General features: G+C 36.1%; 1 protein-coding gene across 1 annotated transcript; it reads right to left on the bottom strand.

Annotated features, from left to right (window-relative positions):
• Window positions 1-1,914: 1,914 nt before the first annotated feature.
• Window positions 1,915-23,885, bottom strand: LOC100369778 (uncharacterized). Its single transcript, XM_085494297.1, has 12 exons — window positions 23,508-23,885; window positions 22,321-22,432; window positions 20,488-20,593; window positions 19,520-19,677; window positions 17,568-17,667; window positions 15,860-16,014; window positions 14,201-14,385; window positions 12,571-13,456; window positions 12,059-12,293; window positions 8,994-9,175; window positions 7,358-7,578; window positions 1,915-3,938 (listed from the first exon to the last, which is right to left on the bottom strand). The coding sequence occupies exons 1-12, from the start codon at window positions 23,639-23,641 to the stop codon at window positions 3,650-3,652; spliced, it is 2,763 nt and encodes a 920-aa protein (XP_085350423.1). The 5' UTR covers window positions 23,642-23,885; the 3' UTR covers window positions 1,915-3,649.
• Between the last annotated feature and the right edge of the window lie 122 nt (window positions 23,886-24,007).

The following is a 24,007-nucleotide window of genomic DNA, read 5'->3' as shown; positions in this document are numbered from 1 at the left end:
GGAAACTAATGCGGTGCTCGGCATTTCCATGAAGCACATACTTACTTAGTTTGCTCGAATGCAGAATGGGGCGCAGCCACCTGTAGTCTTTGGAACCACAAATACCTGCAAGTAGAAGTCCGGACTCAATGCGGGGTTCCCTATCCTGTGTATAGCGCCCTGTGTAAGCAAACTATCTACCTCCTGTCGGATTGTTCCCACTTTGCAGGGGTCCCCTGGTAGTACCTCAAATGAGGGTTGGTGCCAGGATGGTGAAGATTGCAGCAGGATCTTGTAACCATGTATCGCCATCTAAAGAGTCCAGGGATCGGTCACGCGCTGCCTCCAAACCAGAATACACCGATGCAATCAGTGCAACAGATGTATGGGTTTGGCGGTTCCACATCAGGGGTGATCTCTCCTCCACCAATGTTAGGCCTGTAAAAGTGGATAGGTTCCGACTATGCCTCCCGCCCATCCCCCTAATTGCAAGCGGAAGCATCAAACCTGCTTTCCCTGCAAGCTAGGTAGGTGACCGTCAATGAAGGGGGGACCACCACTTGGCCCCATCTTCCTGGGGCGCGTCATCACTCTTCCCTCCAGGACACTTCCAGCCAGGACACTTGCCTCCTGACTACTTCTGTCCAGTGGGTTCTGACTTTGGTTGTTACGTTTTCTCAGCTTTGGGTCCTTACCGCTTGCCCTTTGCAGAAGCCAAAATGGGTTGCTAGTCTTCACCTGTACCAACTGGTCAGTGGGATCTCACAGCACCGAGACTGCTCCTTCCATCCTCATAAAAGAAGAGAGTGGAGGAGGTCCAGCCTGCGTACTGAGGCAGTGATATTAGAAAATAATACAGCACACATAAGAACTTAACATTTTCAAAATGTGAAAACAAGAAGCAATGTTGTGTTTGATGCGAGAATCCATCAAAAGTGATAAATGATGATAAATACGGTAACTTTTTGAAAGATGACAATTATGTTAAAGCTCGATGAAGGAATACTGTAGGAACTTACTCTATTCAGTTGAGGCGATTACAGAAATGTTTGCTACTGCAATTGAGACATTGATAAATGAAGTTAGAGAAACAATGAAGAAATTGAATTTCAGCAAAAGTGTTGGTGGAGACAATATTCCAACAGAGCTGACGTACAAATTGGTGATTCTGGACTTAGGTTACATAGTTCAAATTCCCGGAAAATAGAAATATATGGCTATTGAAAAAACTGAACAGAAGAACTAAAAAAATGCGTAACGATACACGTATGTGTGGAGGATGATAACAAAATGTTTACATGGGAACATAAAACAAAAGAATCAATGCCATGCAGTCATTTTGAATCATATCACCGAATGAGTAAATGCAACATCATGTATGGTGTATATGTATATATAGTAAAACCGTGATCGATCATTAAAACAAAATGACAAGCCAGTCGGCCATTTTGAATCTGTTATGAGAAATAAGCTTTAATGCAATCTATACATGGTTGAGATCTGGTACAGAAATGCCATTGATTTTAATGAACTTTAGAAATAAAATGGCTGCCATTCAGAATTGGATCATGACACAAATGGCGTATTGCGTGTGAGCAATGGTTTGAATGTTATCGACCTAAGCATGTCATAGACATATGTGCAGGTGTTAATAATCTTAAATACACAGAAGTGAGATTACAAATCCAATCCACGCCCAAACAAGGACTAAAGATGTCAGACTTTCTTTAAAATTAATGTGATTCAGTCATTCAACAGCTATAAAAAAATTATCAATATTCCAAGCTTGACCAGATTCGTACAACTTTATTTTAGCCCATGAACACATTGAACTTGGTCTATAATCACTTGATTATGTGCAGATGAAAACTTGATTATGTGCATCTAATCTAGAGTTAACCCCATATTTTGTCCAGTCGATAGCTAAAAAACCAATAGCAGTAAAAAATGAAACATCATTTTATTGGACGGAAAACAACGTGGAAAATTTTTTTTGACAGTACATGTCATGAACTTTGCCTGAGACAGTATCATGACTTGAAATTTCAATAGAACCTAACTTTTGAAAAGATTTCTAACCCTAACCGATCATCTCTTATGTTACATGGACAGCACATACAAAGTATAACTTAGCATTAAGCTAGATTCTTGATGGCTTTAGCTTTAGCTAGATATATTTAAATGTTGAGCAAGTTATCTCCTATATTAGTAACATAGGTTAATACATATTATGCAAAACTCGTAGTGATAGTGACGTTATATTTATGTGTGACCTTGGTGTTTTGACATGTCACAAACACATCAAGATCACGAGCAGCACAATGGGAAATCACAGGAATGTTAAGTAATACCCTTTTTTGGTTTCAAGATCTACATGTGCTGTGGAACACATACAGACTTCACAACCGATTTCTTAATATCATCACTGCTTGTTGGTTTTGTTCAATTATTTAGTAATGATTTGGGGAAGTGTTAAATTGGTCTGAAACGAAATAACTCTGCTGATGCCTTAGTATGCAGTTTGGATATACCTGTGCGAGTTATGGAAAGTCTGAGTGAAAGTGGATTCAAAGTTTTAACATAAGCTCCAAATGTGATTGTGGTAGTTTGTTCTGCAAACTGACATGTTTTTGCTTGATTACTCTTTCTAAGTCTACTGTGGAACACCGTGTACAAGTACATAAAATATGCAGTCATTAATTAATAGTCCTAAACTGTTGTATGAACATTAAGACACACCGTGGTCAAGTTTTTAACATGCATAGTACAAATAAATAGTTCAGACTGCACTGTAAAAATATTTTCTGTACTTGACAAGTTTTTTTAATATGAATATATATTTTAATGTATGAATCAAAAAGACTGCACGTTCCATGCATGATAAAGAATATGAACTTCTTGAGTTACCACATTTTTATCCTGCTCATATTTAGGTAAATTGGTTAACAATTTTAGCAACTTCTAGTGAATTTCAAATCTTAAATTTGAAAAGTAGACAAATTGTGACAATACTTTTAGCTTTGGATCAAAAAATTGAAAATGTTTGTAATATTTCATGTTGCTCAAAGGGTTAAAAATATTGATGACAATGATACTAGTATTAAGTTAAACAATAGAAGTTTTTTTTGATGAAGATGCAGCCAGCCAAGGGCCAGCTAGAAAGTTAAGTTACGCCTGTATTGTCTTGAACTCTGACAGAAACTCAAGCAATATAAATGTTTCAGGGTACAGAAGTTACAGGCCATTTTATTTGATAAACTTATATATTACAAGGGTATGATATGATATGATATACAGAGAGAGTGTAAAAACAGAAAATATACACATTTTATGAGATCTGCTCATTAAAAAAATATTCACAATAATTACAATATGTATACAAAAATGTGATAAAATGTAATAATTTGTTATTAGAAACTTTTCTGCTATCAAAACAAAGTTAATATATCGTCTCTCAATACATGCATTGCAGAAATATCTTCAACCAAAATTTGAATTGTCTGCAACTGTATATTTTAAACACAATGCAATCAAAAAAGGGTAATTTCCATTTGCATAAGTACATAAAATTACACAAATAAAGATGGAGTGGTTTATAATAAACATAAACAGTACAGCGCATATTATTGATGTTACATTTAGAAAGTATTTCTGGGAACAAGATGCCACTTTAGACAGATGGAGACTTTACAGAGTGACTGGATTTATGAGAGCTTTTTGCAGAATGACTTCTCTTATTAAGTTTCTCCTCGCGCTTAGTTTCAATTTCTTTCTGTAGTTTTTCTTCTTGCTCACGTTTTTCTTCCAGTTCTTTCTCTTTAAATTTCTCTTCTTCGTCTAGTTTCTTCTGTAGCTCCTTCCGCCACTGGTCTTCAACGATTCTCTTCAAATCTAGCGATGTCCTTGTGTTGTACTCGACAGGTGATTCATACAGTGCCATGGAAAGCATAATCTCCTCTCTACAATAACAAACAATATTCATTGATTAATTTTAATAATGAAGTCATACATAGCATCAACTCGATGGGCTTTTTCAAGCATCAAAAATATAATATGTAAACAAAAGAATAAACATTACGATGGAGACCCAAAGACACAGAATCACAGCAAAAAAGTTTGTAACATGAACATGATCAGAATGTGAAAATTGAAGGATGTGCTGTATCTTCGACTGTGAACTGACATCACACTTTTCAACTTTTGTGGAACTTTCACAGTGGCATATATTCTTTACTCGCACATTTGATTACACTGTTTAGGAATGTTGTGATCCACAAGAATAAAATGTTCTTCCATTAGCGAGATGAAAAATGTAAACATCTATAATCGGAGTAAATTTTACAAGAACCTATACAATCTATATATGTTTGGAAAGCCCTTGACTTGTACTTTTCTATTATTAATATTTTGTGAACATTGTGTTTGTTTTAGCGTCACGTGTTCTGAAAATCGGCGCGGCTGATAATTAACTAACGTGAATACATTTTTAAATGTCAGCTCTACGGTCATGCATGCGGCCAAAAACTTTACACTGTTTTGAAGCAAGGGTCATGAAGTTTAAATCCGTATTTCTATTTTTTAAATTAAGTTTTTTTTTCCTCTTCAAAAATGGAAAATTTCAAGCACGTTTTTTGGTGTTGAAGTTAGTGTATACCGGTGGTTTGCGCGAGGTTTGTGAAAATACGCGATAGAATTTCGCAAAAATGTAAATCTGGATACGAAGCCAACATATTCGAGAGTACGAAAAGCCAAACGGCGACATCGTAGCGCTACTCACTGAAACGCCATTTAAAATTAGGTCAACGGCAATTGCCAGAAATCGAACACCGAGAAATCGGCATTTTTATGATTTTAAACTTCAATCAAGGTTAACTCCCGTTTTAGCAGCAACAGTTATATAGGTTGGTAGTAAATAAATTACCTTGAAGGTTGTTTTCAGAAAAAATCATGATTCGACATTTATGTCTGTGAAAAAACTGTATTTTTACCGTTTTCTTTCACGCTATGGAGTTTTGACACGGTCTGTGCTGATAACGAACGCTGACGTCATTTCATTACAGCTGGGATTATGCAAAGTGGGCGGTTCTGTTTGCAGGTAGCAAACAACACAAATACTACACTGGGCAGTTGAAGTGTTTGTCAACATAGCATATTTATGTTTGGGCCGTTTTATTTGCAAACTTATTTTCCACAAGTTTCAAAGTCTTTTAGAGACACAAGAACACTTTCCGACAATAATTATCAGACTCCCGCGAGCAAACTTGCGCAGAATACGGTAGAATAAGAAAATGGAATGACGGCTGTGGGGTAAGTTTTTTTATGTGTGGAATTGGAAGAAATGCAGAGTAAATTTTCAACACGAAAATATTGTAAATCATCATCCGACGAGACCGTTTTTGTTGGACTTGTTATTTTCGGGAGGGACCTTTTGTAGTGTTCGTGCAAGTTTAGTTTTCATTTTACCTGAATAAGCCTAAAGCGATTTTCAGACAAATTCGAAGGAAACGCTGCCCCTTCTCACCAAAGTGTTCGTCTTACAGCACATTTACATGCACTCTTTTTGCAGGTACGTCGGACTTTGGTTTGATTTTGGTTTAAGATAGTAACAACCACCATCAGCTAAATTCAAGTCCATTATGTTCGCAAATAATTGTGCTGCATCAAGTTTTAAACTTGCCACTTTATCGTGAAGATTCTGGCGATCTCGGCAAAGGAAGCTACCGTAGTGTGGCTCCCCAACAGCAAGTACATTGCGGATATTTTTTTTTCTCCTGATGATAACAGTGATCATTCACTGTCAACAGACTATAATATTTGTTTCAATTGACGACTCTTTCAACGTAATTCGACCAATGAAAATGCAGTGTTCTAAAATATTGACAAACACTAAACAACCCCACGTGGTTTCTTGTTATGGCTATGACGGGGCTTCAAAGTGTCTTTTTGTCGTCTTTTTGTTGCTTTAACCGGACTTTTCTGGTCTGTTTATAATTCACACTTCCGCATTAAATACGTCGTACTATCTTGGGAAACATCCTTTACCATTGTGAGTACCGCCGTTGAGGAAACGAAAACTGCTGTGAATGACGGTGGAGTCAATGAAAGTAAATTACTGAACAGCAAACTTCAAGAAGTGTTAGCTGGGGAAGCTAACTCTGGAGAAGAAGATGACGAATTTGACTTTTTGGACGAAGACAGTTTGAAGGTGAAGATATCACAGACGCCCTTCAAGTATTTGTGAATGACACTGATGAATCCGACGTTGGAGGCTTTTAGTTTTACAGCCAAAACAAAGTCAGCTTGGACTTTCAGTTGCGAGACGTGACCCAAAAAAAAAAAACGCAGCGAGTGATACATTTCGAAGACAAAAATACAAAACAATCGCAATCAAAGACGCCGACCACGCGCGTTAGAAATAAATAGAACACGCTGTTTCACTGGCTTGTTTCACTCACGCAATATAATTATGCTATTTCCAAACGCTTATATTGATCACTGTAAAAGTGGATAAATTCAAACTAGCCATCAAATTAAAAATTCGGATCTCGTTGAATGTCAATCAACACGGAACTCGGTAAGGGTCAAGGCCCCCTGATCTGACCCTAAAAAGCATATAATGTATCAAACAGAAATAAAGAAAAAATAAAAAATCTCCAACTGTGACATTGTACTTTTATTTTGACAACAGATTTAAAAATAACATTTAGAACATAAACTTGTCTTCCCAAAATACTAAAAAAAAAAATCTTAAAAAATACCAAACTGCCGTTAAACGGCCCGGGCGAATTTATGGCGAAATCCGGTAACATGTGATACACTCATGTACTATTTTGTTTATACAAAATTTGTTGTGTTTCGAAAGTGTTTTTTGTTTTTGTTTTTGCTGTACAGCTTCTTCCTCTTGAAACAAGCAGTGCACATATCTTATCAGCTGCGTGTAAACTACAAACAGATATCTTATCAGTTGTTTGTAAATAGCTTAGCCCCAGTTCAGTTATGTTTGTTAACCATGAATATTAATGAGAAGCACTCATGGGGTGTACACTGGATAAACAAAAAACTTGGGTATTTGTTTGCACACAAGAAAAAAAACAGTTTACTTGTACAAGATATTATTTTTTCAATAAAATAAATACACTAATGTATGTGGCATGCCTTATGGAGCTATGGTTGTGATTTTCAAAAAAAAATGTGAAAAGTGCCCAAAAAACTATTTCGCTACCTTAATAATTAAAATGCCATCATTTATTCTGGCATTTCAGTGCCACATTTTTATGAGATTTCTTAGTTAATGGACATAATTCAAAATTATACAGTTTCCTCAGATGAACACCAGTGAACTTAGAATTGCTCAATTTTTAGTGGAAGATGATCCTACCTTAATGTTGGTCTGACTTGAACTCTTCCTGGGGATTGAACAGTAGGTGATGGTGTTTTTCTACTTCTTGTTTTATACTGATGGGGTTTTGGTGATTCTACTGGAGGTGGTAGGGGTGGCAAGTAGATACTCGCAAGGCCTGCAGCGAGTTTTGCATTGAGGTTCTCAATGGGTGAATCAATAAGTCCTTCTTGTCTCTTTGCTTCAAGATCAGCTTCAACCTGAAAATTAAACAAAGAATATTATTATACACTTGACACTGAAAAATAAAATAAAATACACCATTCAGTGAAATGCTTGATCTGCATTAGTTCCAATTCCCTTGTTGACCCATTAAGGATTATGATGTCATACTCAAACAGTTTTCTTTGTTTACAGGTCAACAGATTTGATCGCTGTACTGCCTTTGTGCATACCTTGCTCTATTCTTGTGATAATATTAATAATATTAAGACTAAACCCAGGTATTTGTACATCAATTACTGACTTTAAAGTTTTACTTAACTGTAATGAGTTGGGTCTAGGAATTATCACGTAAAATCGTTTTTAATCTTAATACAATGTAACCGCAATATAATGAACACCTTTATAATGAATTTCCTGATATAATGAACACATAACATGTATTATGTGCTTCAATATAGTGAAAATTTCACTATAACAAACTAATTGTATGTCTCCTAAAGAATTTGTTATAACGAGGCTACAGTGGTATGTGGTTTTGAATGAATGTTGTATCACACATAAATTCACAGTAATTTGAAACTTGTGAATAAATTTGTCATTGCATATATTTACCGTATATGCATATTCAGACCATCAAACTTTTCACACAATAGTAGCAAGACCCCAATAAAAGTCAAGGAATGATATACTACCGTAGTAAATGCAGCTTTAACCCCCTGAGTGTTAATTGACACATTTTGTTCTAATCTCCTTGTTAATTTTGAACCAAATGGACGCTATTTTCCACTGGTCAAAATTTAAGAAAACATTATCTCATTATGTGAAAAATAAATGAACTTTCTCAGAATGCCCCTTATTACAAATTTCTGTGATTCAAGATAATTTAAAAAAACAATGCATCTTTGTGAATCCTGCATAGGCATTGGAGGACAATTCATAATTGGTAGCAGATGATTTTCAAACAAATATATAATTAATTCAATTGCAAACATTCACACTCAAAATACCATATATATTGCACATATTTTTACTGCACCATTGAAATGACTTACGTTGATCACAGACACACCTCTGACATATACATAATAACATGTTCTACTGATAGTGCAAAAACACAGATGAAATTTTGGCATTTTGAACGTATTTCTCATAATTTTTCAATATTTGGCTATGAACTTGAAATTACCATCTCAGAGTTCAATTATTCAATGAAGCCCTATTTATACAAGGAGTTTGCAATGTTGCATATTTCTGCTAATTAATATGCATAATTTTCACAATTGGAAGATTTATGGCATTTTTGAAGATAAAATTTTGCAAAAGTTGATGACACTCCATGTTGTATGATATTTGTTTCTCATGAATTTAAAGTGTTTTTTTTAATGCATTATCTATTTATTTATGGTAATAGGTAAATTTAAGAGACAACACAAGATATTATTCATGTTACCTGGCCTACTTTAAGCGCTTCTAAGACTCTATCATCTCTTTCCTTGCTGCTACATCGCATTAATGCATTCCACGCAACTGTGCGTAAACCTTCCCGTGCTTTGTCTCCTTGGCAACAACGGCATATTTTGACCAGTCCCTGCACTGCAGCGTATCTGATTCTCCAGCTCCAGCTACTATGACCTGTGACCCAACAAAAAATAAAATATTTGTACTAATAAGATTTCAATCAGAGACTACTGTAAAATCTGTATTAGAAACCCCGGCTTCTATTAAAATGGTACAATGCAACAGAGGGAATGTGGCTTCTATTAGAGCATCTACACATATAAGAAATGATGAATGTTTGGTTCTCAATTATTCAAAAGGAATGGGTGTGACTTCTATTAGAGGTGCAGCTTCTAATACAGATTTTACGTTAGTATGAGCAGAGCCGATGTCTCGTTTTTTTGTTTCATGTAGTTAACCAGGTTTTTTTTTTAGTTTTTATCCTTGGACTATATCAAAAAAATCCTAATACACATGCAAATGTTAATAATATGTAAACATATGGTAATGATATGTAAATAATATGCAAGTATATGCAGATGATATGCAAAATTTGCAGATATGCAGAATATGCGAACAATATGCAAAATATGCGGACGATATGCAAAATATGCAGACGATATGCACAATATGCAGACGATATGCACAATATGCAGACGATATGCAAAATATGCAGACGATATGCACAATATGCAGACGATATGCACAATATGCACATGATATGCACAATATGCAGACGATATGCAAAATATGCAGACGATATGCACAATATGCAGACGATATGCACAATATGCACATGATATGCACAATATGCGGACGATATGCAAAATATGCAGACGATATGCAAAATATGCACATGATATGCACAATATGCAGACGATATGCAGAATATGCACACGATATGCACAATATGCAGACGATATGCAAAATATGCACACGATATGCACAATATGCAGACGATATGCAAAATATGCAGACGATATGCAAAATATGCAGACGATATGCAAAATATGCGGACGATATGCAAAATATGCACATGATATGCACAATATGCAGACGATATGCAGAATATGCACACGATATGCACAATATGCAGACGATATGCAAAATATGCACACGATATGCACAATATGCAGACGATATGCAAAATATGCAGACGATATGCAAAATATGCAGACGATATGCAAAATATGCAGACGATATGCAAAATATGCAGACGATATGCAAAATATGCACATGATATGCACAATATGCAGACAATATGCACAATATGCGGACGATATGCAAAATATGCAGACGATATGCACAATATGCAGACGATATGCAAAATATGCGGACGATATGCAAAATATGCAGACGATATGCAAAATATGCAGACGATATGCACAATATGCAGATGATATGCAAAATATGCACACGATATGCAAAATATGCAGACGATATGCACAATATGCGGACGATATGCACAATATGCGGACGATATGCACAATATGCAGACGATATGCAAAATATGCAGACGATATGCACAATATGCACATGATATGCACAATATGCGGACGATATGCACAATATGCGGACGATATGCACAATATGCAGACGATATGCAAAATATGCAGACGATATGCACAATATGTGGACGATATGCACAATATGCGAACGATATGCAAAATTTGCGGACGATATGCAAAATATGCAGACAATATGCAAAATATGCAGAGGATATGCAAAATATGCAGACGATATGCAAAATATGCAGACGATATGCGGACGATATGCACAATATGCGAACGATATGCAAAATATGCGGACGATATGCACAATATGCAGACGATATGCAAAATATGCAGACGATATGCACAATATGCGGACGATATGCACAATATGCGAACGATATGCAAAATTTGCGGACGATATGCAAAATATGCAGACAATATGCAAAATATGCAGATGATATGCAAAATATGCGGACGATATGCACAATATGCAGATGATATGCAAAATATGCAGATGATATGCAAAATATGCAGAAGATATGCACAATATGCACACGATATGCAAAATATGCAGACAATATGCAAAATATGCAGATGATATGCAAAATATGCAGATGATATGCAAAATATGCAGATGATATGCAAAATATGCAGATGATATGCAAAATATGCGGACGATATGCACAATATGCAGACGATATGCAAAATATGCAGATGATATGCAAAATATGCAGATGATATGCAAAATATCCAGACGATATGCAAAATATCCAGACAATATGCAAAATATGCAGATGATATGCAAAATATGCAGACGATATGCAAAATATGCAGACGATATGCACAATATGCGGACGATATGCACAATATGCGGACGATATGCAAAATATGCAGAGGATATGCAAAATATGCAGACGATATGCAAAATATGCAGACGATATGCACAATATGCGGACGATATGCACAATATGCGAACGATATGCAAAATATGCGGACGATATGCACAATATGCAGACGATAAGCACAATATGCAGACGATATGCAAAATATGCAGACGATATGCACAATATGCGGACGATATGCAAAATTTGCGGACGATATGCAAAATATGCAGACGATATGCACAATATGCGGACGATATGCAAAATTTGCGGACGATATGCACAATATGCAGACGATAAGCACAATATGCAGACGATATGCAAAATATGCAGATGATATGCAAAATATGCAGACGATATGCAAAATGTTCATATTGATTTCTATGATAGAATAACTACAATTGAAATATGTATATGGCAAATTTTAAGTATTAAAAACATTCAGTACATGGATGTAATTTATTTAATGCATTATTTACATTTTGCTATTGATATACAAAATATTTTAATTTTGATTGGAGAAGAAAACTGTAAATATACAAAGACCATTTTGATTGCTTAAAATTTACTCATTGGTTAAGCAATCTTTGTGCAAATTAAGAGCAGAAAAACATAGGTATACACAGAAAAACAAAAAAACCTACCCCTGTCACTAGTTTCTGTTTTAGCATGAAAATCCACTAGATCCAATAACCCAGCACTTTCAAGCGGTCCTATCTTTTCTTGTTTATACTGCAATGCCTTAACTTTACCACTACCTTGTAACGCCAGTTTCTGTATATTGGCAGTTTTACCATTCAGGCAAAGAAACGTCATGATTTCGGCGTAGATGTACGCTACCTCCCACCTCCAACCGTATAATCCAGGACATTCCGGTATCTGGTAATAGAATGTACACACAGGTTGATTGGAGCCAAATTGTAGTTGGCAAAATGTAAAAACATTACAGGGAATAAATACAGGTACATCACAGAACTCAGAGGATCTAATGAATGGACGTGCACTGTCAAAGAAGCTTAAAGAATGTAATTTTACTGTTTAGTCTGAACCCCCTTCTCCCACTCATAAGGTGTAAAATAAAATTCTGTGTCTGATTGTCACGTCTGCCCAAGCAAGGACTAAAAGCTCTTCATTAACAAAATGAGTAACCACTTACTGGGGCATTACTATATGATGTCAATGTTGTGGCCTCCGAAGCTCTACCACTCGGAAGACTGGTACCAGCCTCTGCATAATACGCTGTATTCGGTACAGGGTCTATGGTAACAGACTTTGGACTCTTGGCGCCACTACGCATAGAACTACGACTCAAATTATAAACTCCTGATGGCCCCCTGGAAGAGGTTGTGACATTATCATCCCAGGTTACTTCACGTTTTATTTGTGGCGTTGCTTTCAAGTTTTTCATTTCCATCTTGGTGACATCTACACGCGATTCTTCAGTTTCACTGTTCTCCCCCGGAGCAAGATCACTGTCTTCCGTTGATATCATCTGATCATCAGAATTAGGTAGACGTGGAATACCGCCAGCCGAATCTAAACTTTCTTCCCGACTACTGATGTCAGGCACCGTATTTGGTTTACTACTTTGCTCGGTGATACGACCATCGACGCTTTCCCCACTTAACGCTTCATCAGTCCTGTCATGTGGGGTTCCAACCAGCGCAGTCATAGAGGCTTGCCTTGAGGACTTTGTAAATGAACCCTCGCCATTGGTAGCTCCACTTTTTAGGTGCCTCTGCATCAAGAAATCAGAACCTTGGCTTATTTTCTTTTCTTTCTCCAGCATTCTTAGTTCTTCTTCCTCTTCTGAGTCTCGCATTTCCTCGTCCTGCCCAGATGACGTAAACGTGGTGTGACTCATCTGTGACTCAAGCTCACTGAGTGATATGTGCTGACCACTCATTCCCTGATTGGGTACATTATCTCGTGGTGTATCGCTGGGAACAATGCCTTTGCCGAGACTCTGCAAAGTCTTTAAGACAGATATGTTGACTTTAGCAGCTTCTGATATTACTTGTAATGCTGATACAGCATCAACCCTGATGGAAGAAAAAAAAACAGATGAGAATGACAGCTGAAAAAAAAATTGTACCATGGTAAACTCAACATTTCATACAAAGGATGAAAGAAGCAGCCTATCGGCTGATATAGCTCCACTGTAAATATTGCACATTTCAATTAGAGAATTGAAGATATCATCACAGAATGAACAAATCTGAGAGAGGTCCACCTGTAGTACCTATATGCATCATATCAAAGCCAGAAATATGAATGTTTACTATTTTTATTAGAGAATTAAAGATATCATCACAAAATGAATATATATAATAGAGGTCTGCCTAAGGTACATGTACATATACACTTATATCAATGCAATCAGACTTGTAGTTTTCAAGAAGAAGTTGAAAAAATAAAAAGTTAATGGGGGCACCGGACGATTTCGCATATTTTATGGTATGAGTATGATGGTATTACAAGAACAAAGTACATATGAAGACAGTACGGCGAAAGTATACAATGATACATAGCAGAGGACGATGCATATACTTTTATATACCAAATTAAATTGATACTCTCAGTTCATAACAAAAATACAATAAACCAATAAACAACTTTTTCTTAACTGGTTTTTCTAAAAAATTAGTCTTCTCCTAACAAAAGTGCACACATTTTGATGTATTTCTCTATAGTTTTGTTCTTAATTTTGTAAAAATTTTAAATTATTTTCCACTGTCTACAGGTTCTGATTCCAAGTCATTTTCAAAAGGCACAGGTTGACTTACCAGTTTTCTGATGAGAGACCAGTGCCGCATAACGACAGCGCATGAACTGCTTCTTTAACGCCCGTACTGAGATGTACAGTACACCTCCATACATCCAGTGCGTGCCACAATGTAGGACTTAGATCATGAATACTGCTCTCGAAACCGGTCTCTCTCTTATGGAAATCAAACTCCTCTTCTAAAAGCTAAAAAGAAAATGAGAATTCATGCTATAGAAGCAATATGGATGAGAAAATGTAATTTAATACTGTTTGTTGATTGGTACTGTATATTGATAATTATTGTTCTTGTGGCACCTATCTGAGTACTCATTCAATGAAGCAATGAAAGTTTCTAATACTCATGTACATACAATAACAGTAACTGCACATGCATAGTAGTGGTTTTGATTTTTCATTTAACGAACACTGTTGTGTGTCTTAGTTTATGATAAATTATAGTTCGATTTCGTCTACAGTATGCAGTATTAAACAACAATATTAAAAACAAATATGTTTCTATCCAAATTGCATCTTTAAAAAACAATAAGAGTTTCCTAAGGTCCCCTCCCCCCTAACTTGATCCCTAACACTCCAGCCCCCCTCCAATGTAATTCAATATGCCCCTCCAAATAATTATAAGTGACCAAAACTCGGGTATATACAATTGAAATGGAGGAGGAATACTAGAGGGGCAGGGTTAGGATTAGAGTCGCAGGTGAGGGGAAACTTTTAACGTTAGAATTACAAAACACACAATAGCAGAATAGGCTGTCAGGTACTGCTTTTCAGATAATTTTTAGGTTAGCATCCTAGCATGTTTAGTAACTTTTCAGGAAAGTCATATTCACACATCATTTTTTAACTTGATTTACCCTTATTGCTACTTTAACTGTATGTCATTTTTGTGTAAGTCATTGTTAATGACATAGGTAGTCCCTGTTTGTGTTTGAATGGATTGACATTTGAGGATGTCAAGAATATCATTGAAACAAAAAAACAAATTGTCATGCATACAAAACACATTAAGTTATACTTTTGTACCAAATTTAATCAAAATCATGTCAAATGGGTAAAAGCACTTGGAAATAAAATCCGAATTTAGAATAAAATTGCGAAACAAAATGGAATGCATCTGCAACCCATAAAACTTTATATGAACATGTATGTCATTTTGTTCCACAATTTAATTCAAAATGACTGACAGTCGGCCATTTTTAGTGTGTGTGTGCTAACATTTTCACAGATAAACTTTCAATTTTAGACGAAGACACTACTGTAAAATACTTTAATTTAGCTGGAATTAATTTTCGCTGAAAAGGTTTTTTGGGTGTTTTGTTTGGAATTTATTTTCACTGATTTTTGATGAGTTGAATGTGAAAAATAGAAAAAAAGTTATATTCGCCAGATTTTATTTTCAATGAATTATCCCTTCAGCAAAAATAGTGAAAATTAATTCCAAGCGAAAATAAAGTATTTTACAGTATATACATATGATGGATTACTGATGCACATCAGTTTGATACCTAATTTTAATTCATTGTTGGAAATTTATTATAAGTAGACAAGCTAGCTAGTGGATGCTATAACACAACTAGAGTATGCTGTAATAACAAAAGAAGCTGCTATATCACTACAAGAGGGCGCTATAACATCAATACCAAACTAACAGGTAACTTACAGCAGCTTGTTCATCAGCTATTTTGTCGGCTTCTTTGATTTCACCGGGATCGGCTTTGTGGTCACCAATTATCATCTTACCAACCTCTGATATGTATCTCAATGAGAGATGTGCACCGGGATACGGACTGTATGCTTCCTGGCAGTCACTGAAACCTGCAAAAATATAGTACACAAATGTAGCATTGCTCTATGTTAACCTTTTTACCACCAGTTCTCTCTTTTCGTCACAAATTCACAAAATAGTTCCATTTATAGTTTGTACTTTCCTTCAGAAGATTGGGACAAAAATAGCCTAATTTTTTGATTAACAAAATTAGGGTTCATTTCTAGAAATATAGAAGACTAAAAAAAAAAACATGAAGAAATTGGGGCAAGAAAGTCTGGTGGTGAAAAGTTTAATGGTCATTGTGAGAAATGGAAAGAGGAAGAGGCACAATGCAGGAGAAAAGTATGAATGGAACTTCATTGCTATAAAGAATCAAGGATAAAGGATAAAAAGATATAGTGATAATCAAAAAGCTATCAACAAAATGACCATTCTTACACAACTTGCATGGCATCATGACTGAGTAAGAGGAATTATTGGTATAATCGGTGTATAACTTCACAAAGTTAGTTATGTCACGTCGTAAGTTTGGAAGTTTTTTTTTTTGTTCGTTCATTACTGTGAATATATACGTTTTAGAAGTCGATGGTACTATTAATAAATTATAACAATACGCCAAATAATTACGTGGCTCGATTTTTTGAAGGAGAATGTTTTTGGAGTAAATAAGATCGTGAACATATTCTTGGCTGAAGCGTTTCAAATGCGTTTTATTTAACTTTTTACAATAGACATTAATATTGCAACAATAATTTATTTGTTTCTGTTTTTAGTCTGCAGCATTCGCATTTCGAATATATTTCATTTTTAAATTCAAACTCTTCTAAATTGTGAAACATAATGTCTTAATTCCCAAAATATTTGCACTGCGACCAAACTCATTGATATTCATTGCTAAAAAAAATAAAAATAAAAAATTTAAGAATAAAAAAAAAAAAAAATATTCATTGCTAATTAATATTCATATAGCTCATTAATATTCATGACCAAAAGGCACTCCCGTTGGGCTGGCGAGATCCCAGCCAAGCCTCAAATGAACCCATATATTCCTAGAAAACAGTTTCATGATTCCCCATTTTAATAATGGATAAGCACATCAACCAATCATAACACTTGTTTCATTCAAGAATGCATCTTACCTTGTATTAGTACTGAATGCATGGAAAATATAAACACAGTGTGTAAGCACAAGATGAACTTGCATGGAATCATTATACTTGTTATATGAAATGCTACAAACATCTTGCTCTTAGTAACAACAAATCACGGTCAGCTGTTGCCAATAAATTTCATAAAACAGTTGCTGGTCAAAAAAAATGACTACAGTTGCTGGGTAAAATGCCACTATTTACACCACTTCATGTTTAAAGTCATATGATAATACTAATAAAATTATTATTTAACTTTTCTGAAGAAAAAAGAAAAGTTGCTGAGCACCAAATTTGCTAAGAGAGAGCACTGATGAACAAGATAGATCAATAAATTGTGGACTGCAGGTAAAAACTTCAAAGACTGACAAAAACAAAACAAATTTCACTAAAACCTACATACAAGTTTCTCTATACCCACACTGAAGTAAAGAAACAACAAACAAACTCACCTTCTAAGTAAGCCACCAGTCGGTTTTTGAACTCGGAGTGTCCGTGTAGATGTCCTGACATATGGTGATAGAATAGTCTTGTGAATACCAAATGACCCATCTGAAATATTAATAAAATGTCATGATATGTGTAACTGACGTAAAATATTAACAAATTTTGTCAATACATATCCAAGAAAAAATGAGTTTATGCAAAAAAAAAAAAACTTGTTTGTACTCAGTGCATCCACATGTGTGGCCAACTGCATCCAAGGTACAGTCAAACATCTGTACAGTGACCACCCAAGGTACAGTCAAACATCTGTACAGTGACCACCCAAGGTACAGTCAAACATCTGTACAGTGACCACCCAAGGTACAGTCAAACATCTGTACAGTGACCACCCAAGGTACAGTCAAACATCTGTACAGTGACCACCCAAGGTACAGTCAAACATCTGTACAGTGACCACCCAAGGTACAGTCAAACCTCTGTATAGTGACCACCCAAGGTACAGTCAAACCTCTGTACAGTGACCACCCAAGGTACAGTCAAACATCTGTACAGTGACCACCCAAGGTACAGTCAAACATCTGTACAGTGACCACCCAAGGTACAGTCAAACATCTGTACAGTGACCACCCGAGGTACAGTCAAACCTATGTATATTGACCACCCAAGGTACAGTCAAACCTCTGTATAGTGACCAACCAAGGTATAGTCAAACCTGTGTACAGTGACCACCCAAGGTACAGTCAAACATCTGTACAGTGACCACCCAAGGTACAGTCAAACCTCTGTATAGTGACCACCCAAGGTACAGTCAAACCTCTGTATAGTGACCAACCAAGGTAATTAAACCTCTGTACAGTGACCACCCAAGGTACAGTCAAACATCTGTACAGTGACCACCCGAGGTACAGTCAAACCTATGTATATTGACCACCCAAGGTACAGTCAAACCTCTGTATAGTGACCAACCAAGGTATAGTCAAACCTGTGTACAGTGATTACCCAAGGTACAGTCAAACATCTGTACAGTGACCACCCAAGGTACAGTCAAACCTCTGTATAGTGACTACCCAAGGTACAGTCAAACCTCTGTATAGTGACCACCCAAGGTACAGTCAAACTTGTGTATGGTCACCCAAGGTACAGTCAAACGTCTGTATAGTGACCTACCAAGGTAATCAAACCTCTGTATAGTGACCTACCAAGGTAATCAAACCTCTGTATAGTGACCTACCAAGGTAATCAAACATCTGTATAGTGACCTACCAAGGTAATCAAACCTCTGTATAGTGACCTACAAGGTACAGTCAAACCTCTGTATAGTGACCTACCAAGGTACAGTCAAACCTATGTACAATGACAACCCAGGGTACAGTCAAACATCTGTACAGTGACCACCCAAGGTACAGTCAAACATATGTACAGTGACCACCCAAGGTACAGTCAAACCTCTGTATAGTGACCACCCAAGGAACAGTCAAACCTCAGTATAGTGACCACCCAAGGAAAAGTCAATTCTGTGTATAGCGACTACCCAAGGTACAGTCAAACCTCTGTATAGTGACCACCCAAGGTACAATCAAACCTCTGTATAGTGACCACCCAAGATACAATCAAACCTCTATATAGTAACCACCATTTTATATACAGGTCACTTTACATGTAAATTACACTAAGCCTGCACAAAAGTGGTCACTATAGGCAGGTGATTTTTGTATGCAGGTCACTTTAATGGAAATTACACTGAGCCTGCACAAAAGTGGTCACTATAGACAGGTGGTCTTTGTATACAGGTCACTTCAAATGGAAATTACACTGAGCCTGCACAACAGTGGTCACTATAGGCAGGGGATCTTTATATCGGCAGGTGATCTTTCAGGTAAAGATAGTCACTAACACAAGTTTGACTGTATACAAAATATTGTACACAAATGTTGCATTGACTACAATATGCACACACCTTGAGTAATTTGATTTCTCCACTCCGTAGATACGGCTGAGTCATAGCGTCTGTTCTCAACCAGTATAGCGTCGTCTCAGCTAAGAAGAAAAGACTGGGAATGTGACCTCTGATAACTGGGGCTTGGTCTAACGATGTGATCAATATATCTAAGGCCTCTGTAAGGATGACAGAAATGAGAGCATGAATGGAGGGTAACATAACTCATGTGCTTCTACAAATGCGTTATGTTATTATTATATATAATTCCCGGATATAGGTTAGGTATCTGAGGTTGACATCAGTAGAAATGAATGAATACTGCCAGAGATTTGTAATCAATCCATGCCACAGGCAAACTACACTGAATACAAATACATTGTACATATCATTGTGCATGCGTTGTATGCTAATTGTGTTAACGCCACAATGTTCTACGCGAAAGATTAGAGTACCCTGTGTTGTGATTCTGCTCATTTGTGATATGTGCTCAAATTCGATTCGATTTTTTTTTAAATTTCGACTAATGTTTTGGAGAGACTAAATAAAAATTCCGAAAGTATACAAATGAGCATGGTAACTTTGTTGACACCACTGTGTTTTATTTCAGGGGAAATAAAACAAGTGGCAATTATGCTTGTTCGTGATATTTGCTCCATTCGCTACATTTTTTTTAAAAAGTCAAGCGATGTTTTGGAGTGAATGAATAATAGTTCTGAAAATATGTAAATGGCTGTTGAGCAAGAGAGCTAAGACTTGCCTCTCAAATATGCTTCCATTCACCGCCGTTATCACATCTACCATTCCCCTGATCTATGTAACCGTGGTATTTGAAACACTGGGCATAATAATAGGGGAGAATGAAACACTATTTGAGAGAGAAAAAACATGTCTGTGGCTCTTCTGCTCCACATCTTGGCAGCCATTTTCTCTGAAGGCTGCTGTGAGTGCATTCAGTGATGTCATTGTAAAAGTTGACCAATCATTACCTTCCTGTACTTTTCCCTGGCACTGTGCCAATATGGATAACTCAGACCAGGCTCTTGGTAAATCAACATGATTGCCATGACCACCATCTTTGATTCCAGCTCTTCTCTAGAAAAAATTATTCAAATCAAAGTCAACAAATATTGTATGAATTTCTTCTAAAACAAGGTTTTTATTGGCTGATAAAATTGAAACATGACACAAAGTCATTGTATTCATTGATTGGCTGGTTGGATTTAACTGTATTCATTGATTGGCTGGTTGCACTTAACTGTATTCATTGATTGGCTGGTTGGATTTAACTGTATTCATTGATTGGCTGGTTGCATTTAACTGTATTCATTGATTGGCTGGTTGCATTTAATTGCCCTTGAAATTTATAAATAGGAAACAGGAAAGTATAAATAGAGAAAATATTTTCACCAAAAACTAACCTTCATTAACTTGCTCTGCATAAATGATAATTTTCAAATCACAAAAATTATCAAATAAGAATGATTTTCATTTAAAACTAATAAGTAAATTGGTAAATTAATAAGAAATTTTTGAAAACTACATAAAATTATGCAACTTTGGTGATAAAAATGATGTTATTCGAAGGTTTATATTTGATTTTTTATTAAGAGTCAGCAGGATGTTTTTTTTCACTAATGTTTTTTTTTCCTGGCAAAAAAATTAGTGCAAGTTAAATAACTAAACATCACTTGTGAAGGTAGCTCTTTATATAACATGTGTGCACAGTAAGAATGTGGATTAAATACCGAACCTAAGCATTTGAAAATGGTGAAGTTTCAAACGATACACTACAGACACTGCCATTCTCTATGTTGTTTTCACAGTATGTGCAAAACAAAACTGACCTTTTATGGTAAAATTAACAGTAAATCAATTAAAATAATAGTGAATCGCTTGTTTTTCCGGCATTGTGTGCTATATACACAGTATGGTCCGAGAATTATTTAACATTTAGCTAGCTTTAAGCTACAGCCCTGTGCTAACATAAACTATAAACCACTTCTGTTTTCAAGCAATATATTTTTTTTTTTTTAGATTGTATGATTATATTGTTAGACTTTACATTAATTTCACTGGGAAGATTGTTTTTTAGATTTTTTTTTTAGATTTTTTACTGTTTTTGGCTGTAATCTGTCTTCTGTAGTATACTTTATTTTAGCTGGAATTAATTTTCGCCGAAAAGGCTTTTTGGGTGTTTTGTTTGGAATTTATTTTTACTGAATTTTGACAAGTTGAAATGTGAAATATAGGAAAAAAAGTATATTCGCTGGATTTTATTTTCACTGAAGCATTCAGCGAAAATAGCGAAAATAAAGTATTCTACAGTATCTGTAGGAACCATAAAGATAGGTAAGTGTATCCAATTTCTACTCATTCATTTATTCTAATTTATGTTTTATTATTTTCCATATCATAGCACAGGGAGCCTAGGAACTATAATCAACTGTACGCAGTCTCTATGAGCGTGCATGATTTATTCTGCAGATATCGGTAAAATATAGGTAAGGCTTTGGCGAAATTTGAAAGATCAACAAATATTCTCCAAGCTAGTATTTTTTATAGATTTTATTTTTCATTCTTTTCTGCTGTTTTTTCCAGTTTAAAAAATATGGGATCACTGGTGCCTTCATCCCTTGTCTATTCCTTACACTAGATACCAGCAGATACCAAATCGCTCATAGAGATTGCTTACAGTTGATTATAGTTCCTGGGCTCCCTGTGATCATAGTGGAAAAAATCAGTCATCCAGACTTTTACATTATCAAGTCAACTTTGTCAGTCCTGAACCATACTGGGCAATGGTTTATAGTTTTACTTACCCTGGATCTTGATATCATCTTTGTGGCTATGTCATCAACTCTCTTTTTTTCATCATGTGTTGATGCAGAGTTGTACTGGGAGATAAAATCATCGGTGATGTCTAGTGGATTTCTATGAAAGTAATTATAAAATATCACATCATGTTCTAAGGTTGTGTACTACGTTGACATTATTTTATGCAGAGGAAAATAGTTTAAAATAAAGCCTCTTGATTGGGACATATTCGCCCAATATTTAACCCAATTTGTTTACAACTAGGAAATTTATTAGAAACTTTATCAAAATAAAGCCCAGTAATATCGGAAGATAGTCTCCATTTCGAGGAAGAGTGCCTAGCTGTGATAGATAATCATGTTCCGAGTATTTATTAGATGTAACAATAACATCATCAATTTGAGTCGTCTGTCTCCTTGGCCCATTCCAGTTGTCATCCACCCCCTCCCACAGGCGCTCAGAACGTTTCTTGGATAATAAAAAATGACCTAAAGTAGGATCGGCATAAAGTTAGTCAGTCGCCGGTAAATTCCCCTACTACTCATGTAATAACACAAGGTAGGAAAGCTTTGACACAATGACATTGCAATTTCCCGAAAATAACACGATTTTCCAAATTATATTTCGATCCGCTTCACACAAGCATGATATCAGTAGAAACTATCGATCGACTTATATTACCTTTATTCGAACTAAAACTGGTTAAATCCTGTGAAAATCGAAACACCAGTCCAGAGCAATAAGAACAAATCCATCTACGCGGATATTTTGAAGCAGAGACCCGAGCATTCGGACAATTTCGATGTCATGGTGTCAACGCTTTCCTACCTTGTGTTATATGAGTGTAGGGGAATGTACAGGCGACTGACTAACTTTATGCCGATCCTACTTTAGGTCATTTTTTATTATCCAAGAAACGTTCCAAGCGCCTGTGCCCCCTCCCCTACGGATGGTTTAATTCCGAGAGGTGTCATATTTTTGATATATTTAATTTGTTCACATACCCATCCGTATACGTCAGATCAGTCAAGTTTCTAGGGGGTGTGTTAGTTAACAAAAATCCGACACCTGAATGATGGATTTAAATCCATAAGGTGTCGTAACCTTAATATCCATCGGTGGGGGAGGGGGGGGGGCAAAAACTGGAATGACCCATTGTATTGTGTATACAAAACAGGTATTTGTCACTCACCGTGTTGTACGTCGATTATCACTACTGACGCCTTGTTTAAAAGCCTGTTTCATCAACCGTTCTTGGAGTTCTTCTCGTTGGCTCTGGGATATAATCCCAAATTTGTGGACAATTGGCACTCTTGTGATCGGCATGTTGATGTTTAGAAAGTGGACGGACCGAGCTCGATCAGTGACGGTTGTTTACAATCAGTATAAATAAGTTCTTAGATCCAGAGATCAGTCTGAACAAAAAAGTACGTAACCGATACTACCGTTGGGAAGCGCTGAAACATACAGGCAACATAATTCCAGATGACAGCTGCATAATTTTCAAATATCCTTATATTTACAAATATTTTGATTTTCCCTTCGCGGTGGCCGCCATTTTGTTGTAGCAGGTACCATGGAAATAGCGAACTCTCGCATTTTGCGCGATTAGAAACTGGCCAATAAAATGTATTCTTTCTGAGATTGTCGGGAAAACTAACCAATCAGATCATTTGAATCAACAGTCTCAGG

This window comes from Saccoglossus kowalevskii, chromosome 20 (genome assembly GCF_978046115.1).
Source record: "Saccoglossus kowalevskii chromosome 20, keSacKowa6.1, whole genome shotgun sequence".
Lineage (NCBI taxonomy): Eukaryota > Metazoa > Hemichordata > Enteropneusta > Harrimaniidae > Saccoglossus > Saccoglossus kowalevskii.
Note: the sequence above shows the minus strand (reverse complement) of the source record. Positions and strands in the feature narration are given on the sequence as shown.

Coding starts and splice junctions, on each gene's coding strand:
- LOC100369778 (XM_085494297.1), bottom strand. CDS start 23,641: ATGCCGATCACAAGAGTGCCAATTGTCCACAAATTTGGGATTATATCC. Junction 20,594..22,320: donor AGATGATATCAAGATCCAGG/GTAAGTAAAACT, acceptor AATTTTTTCTAG/AGAAGAGCTGGAATCAAAGA. Junction 7,579..8,993: donor AAGCGCTTAAAGTAGGCCAG/GTAACATGAATA, acceptor TTTAATTTTCAG/GTTGAAGCTGATCTTGAAGC.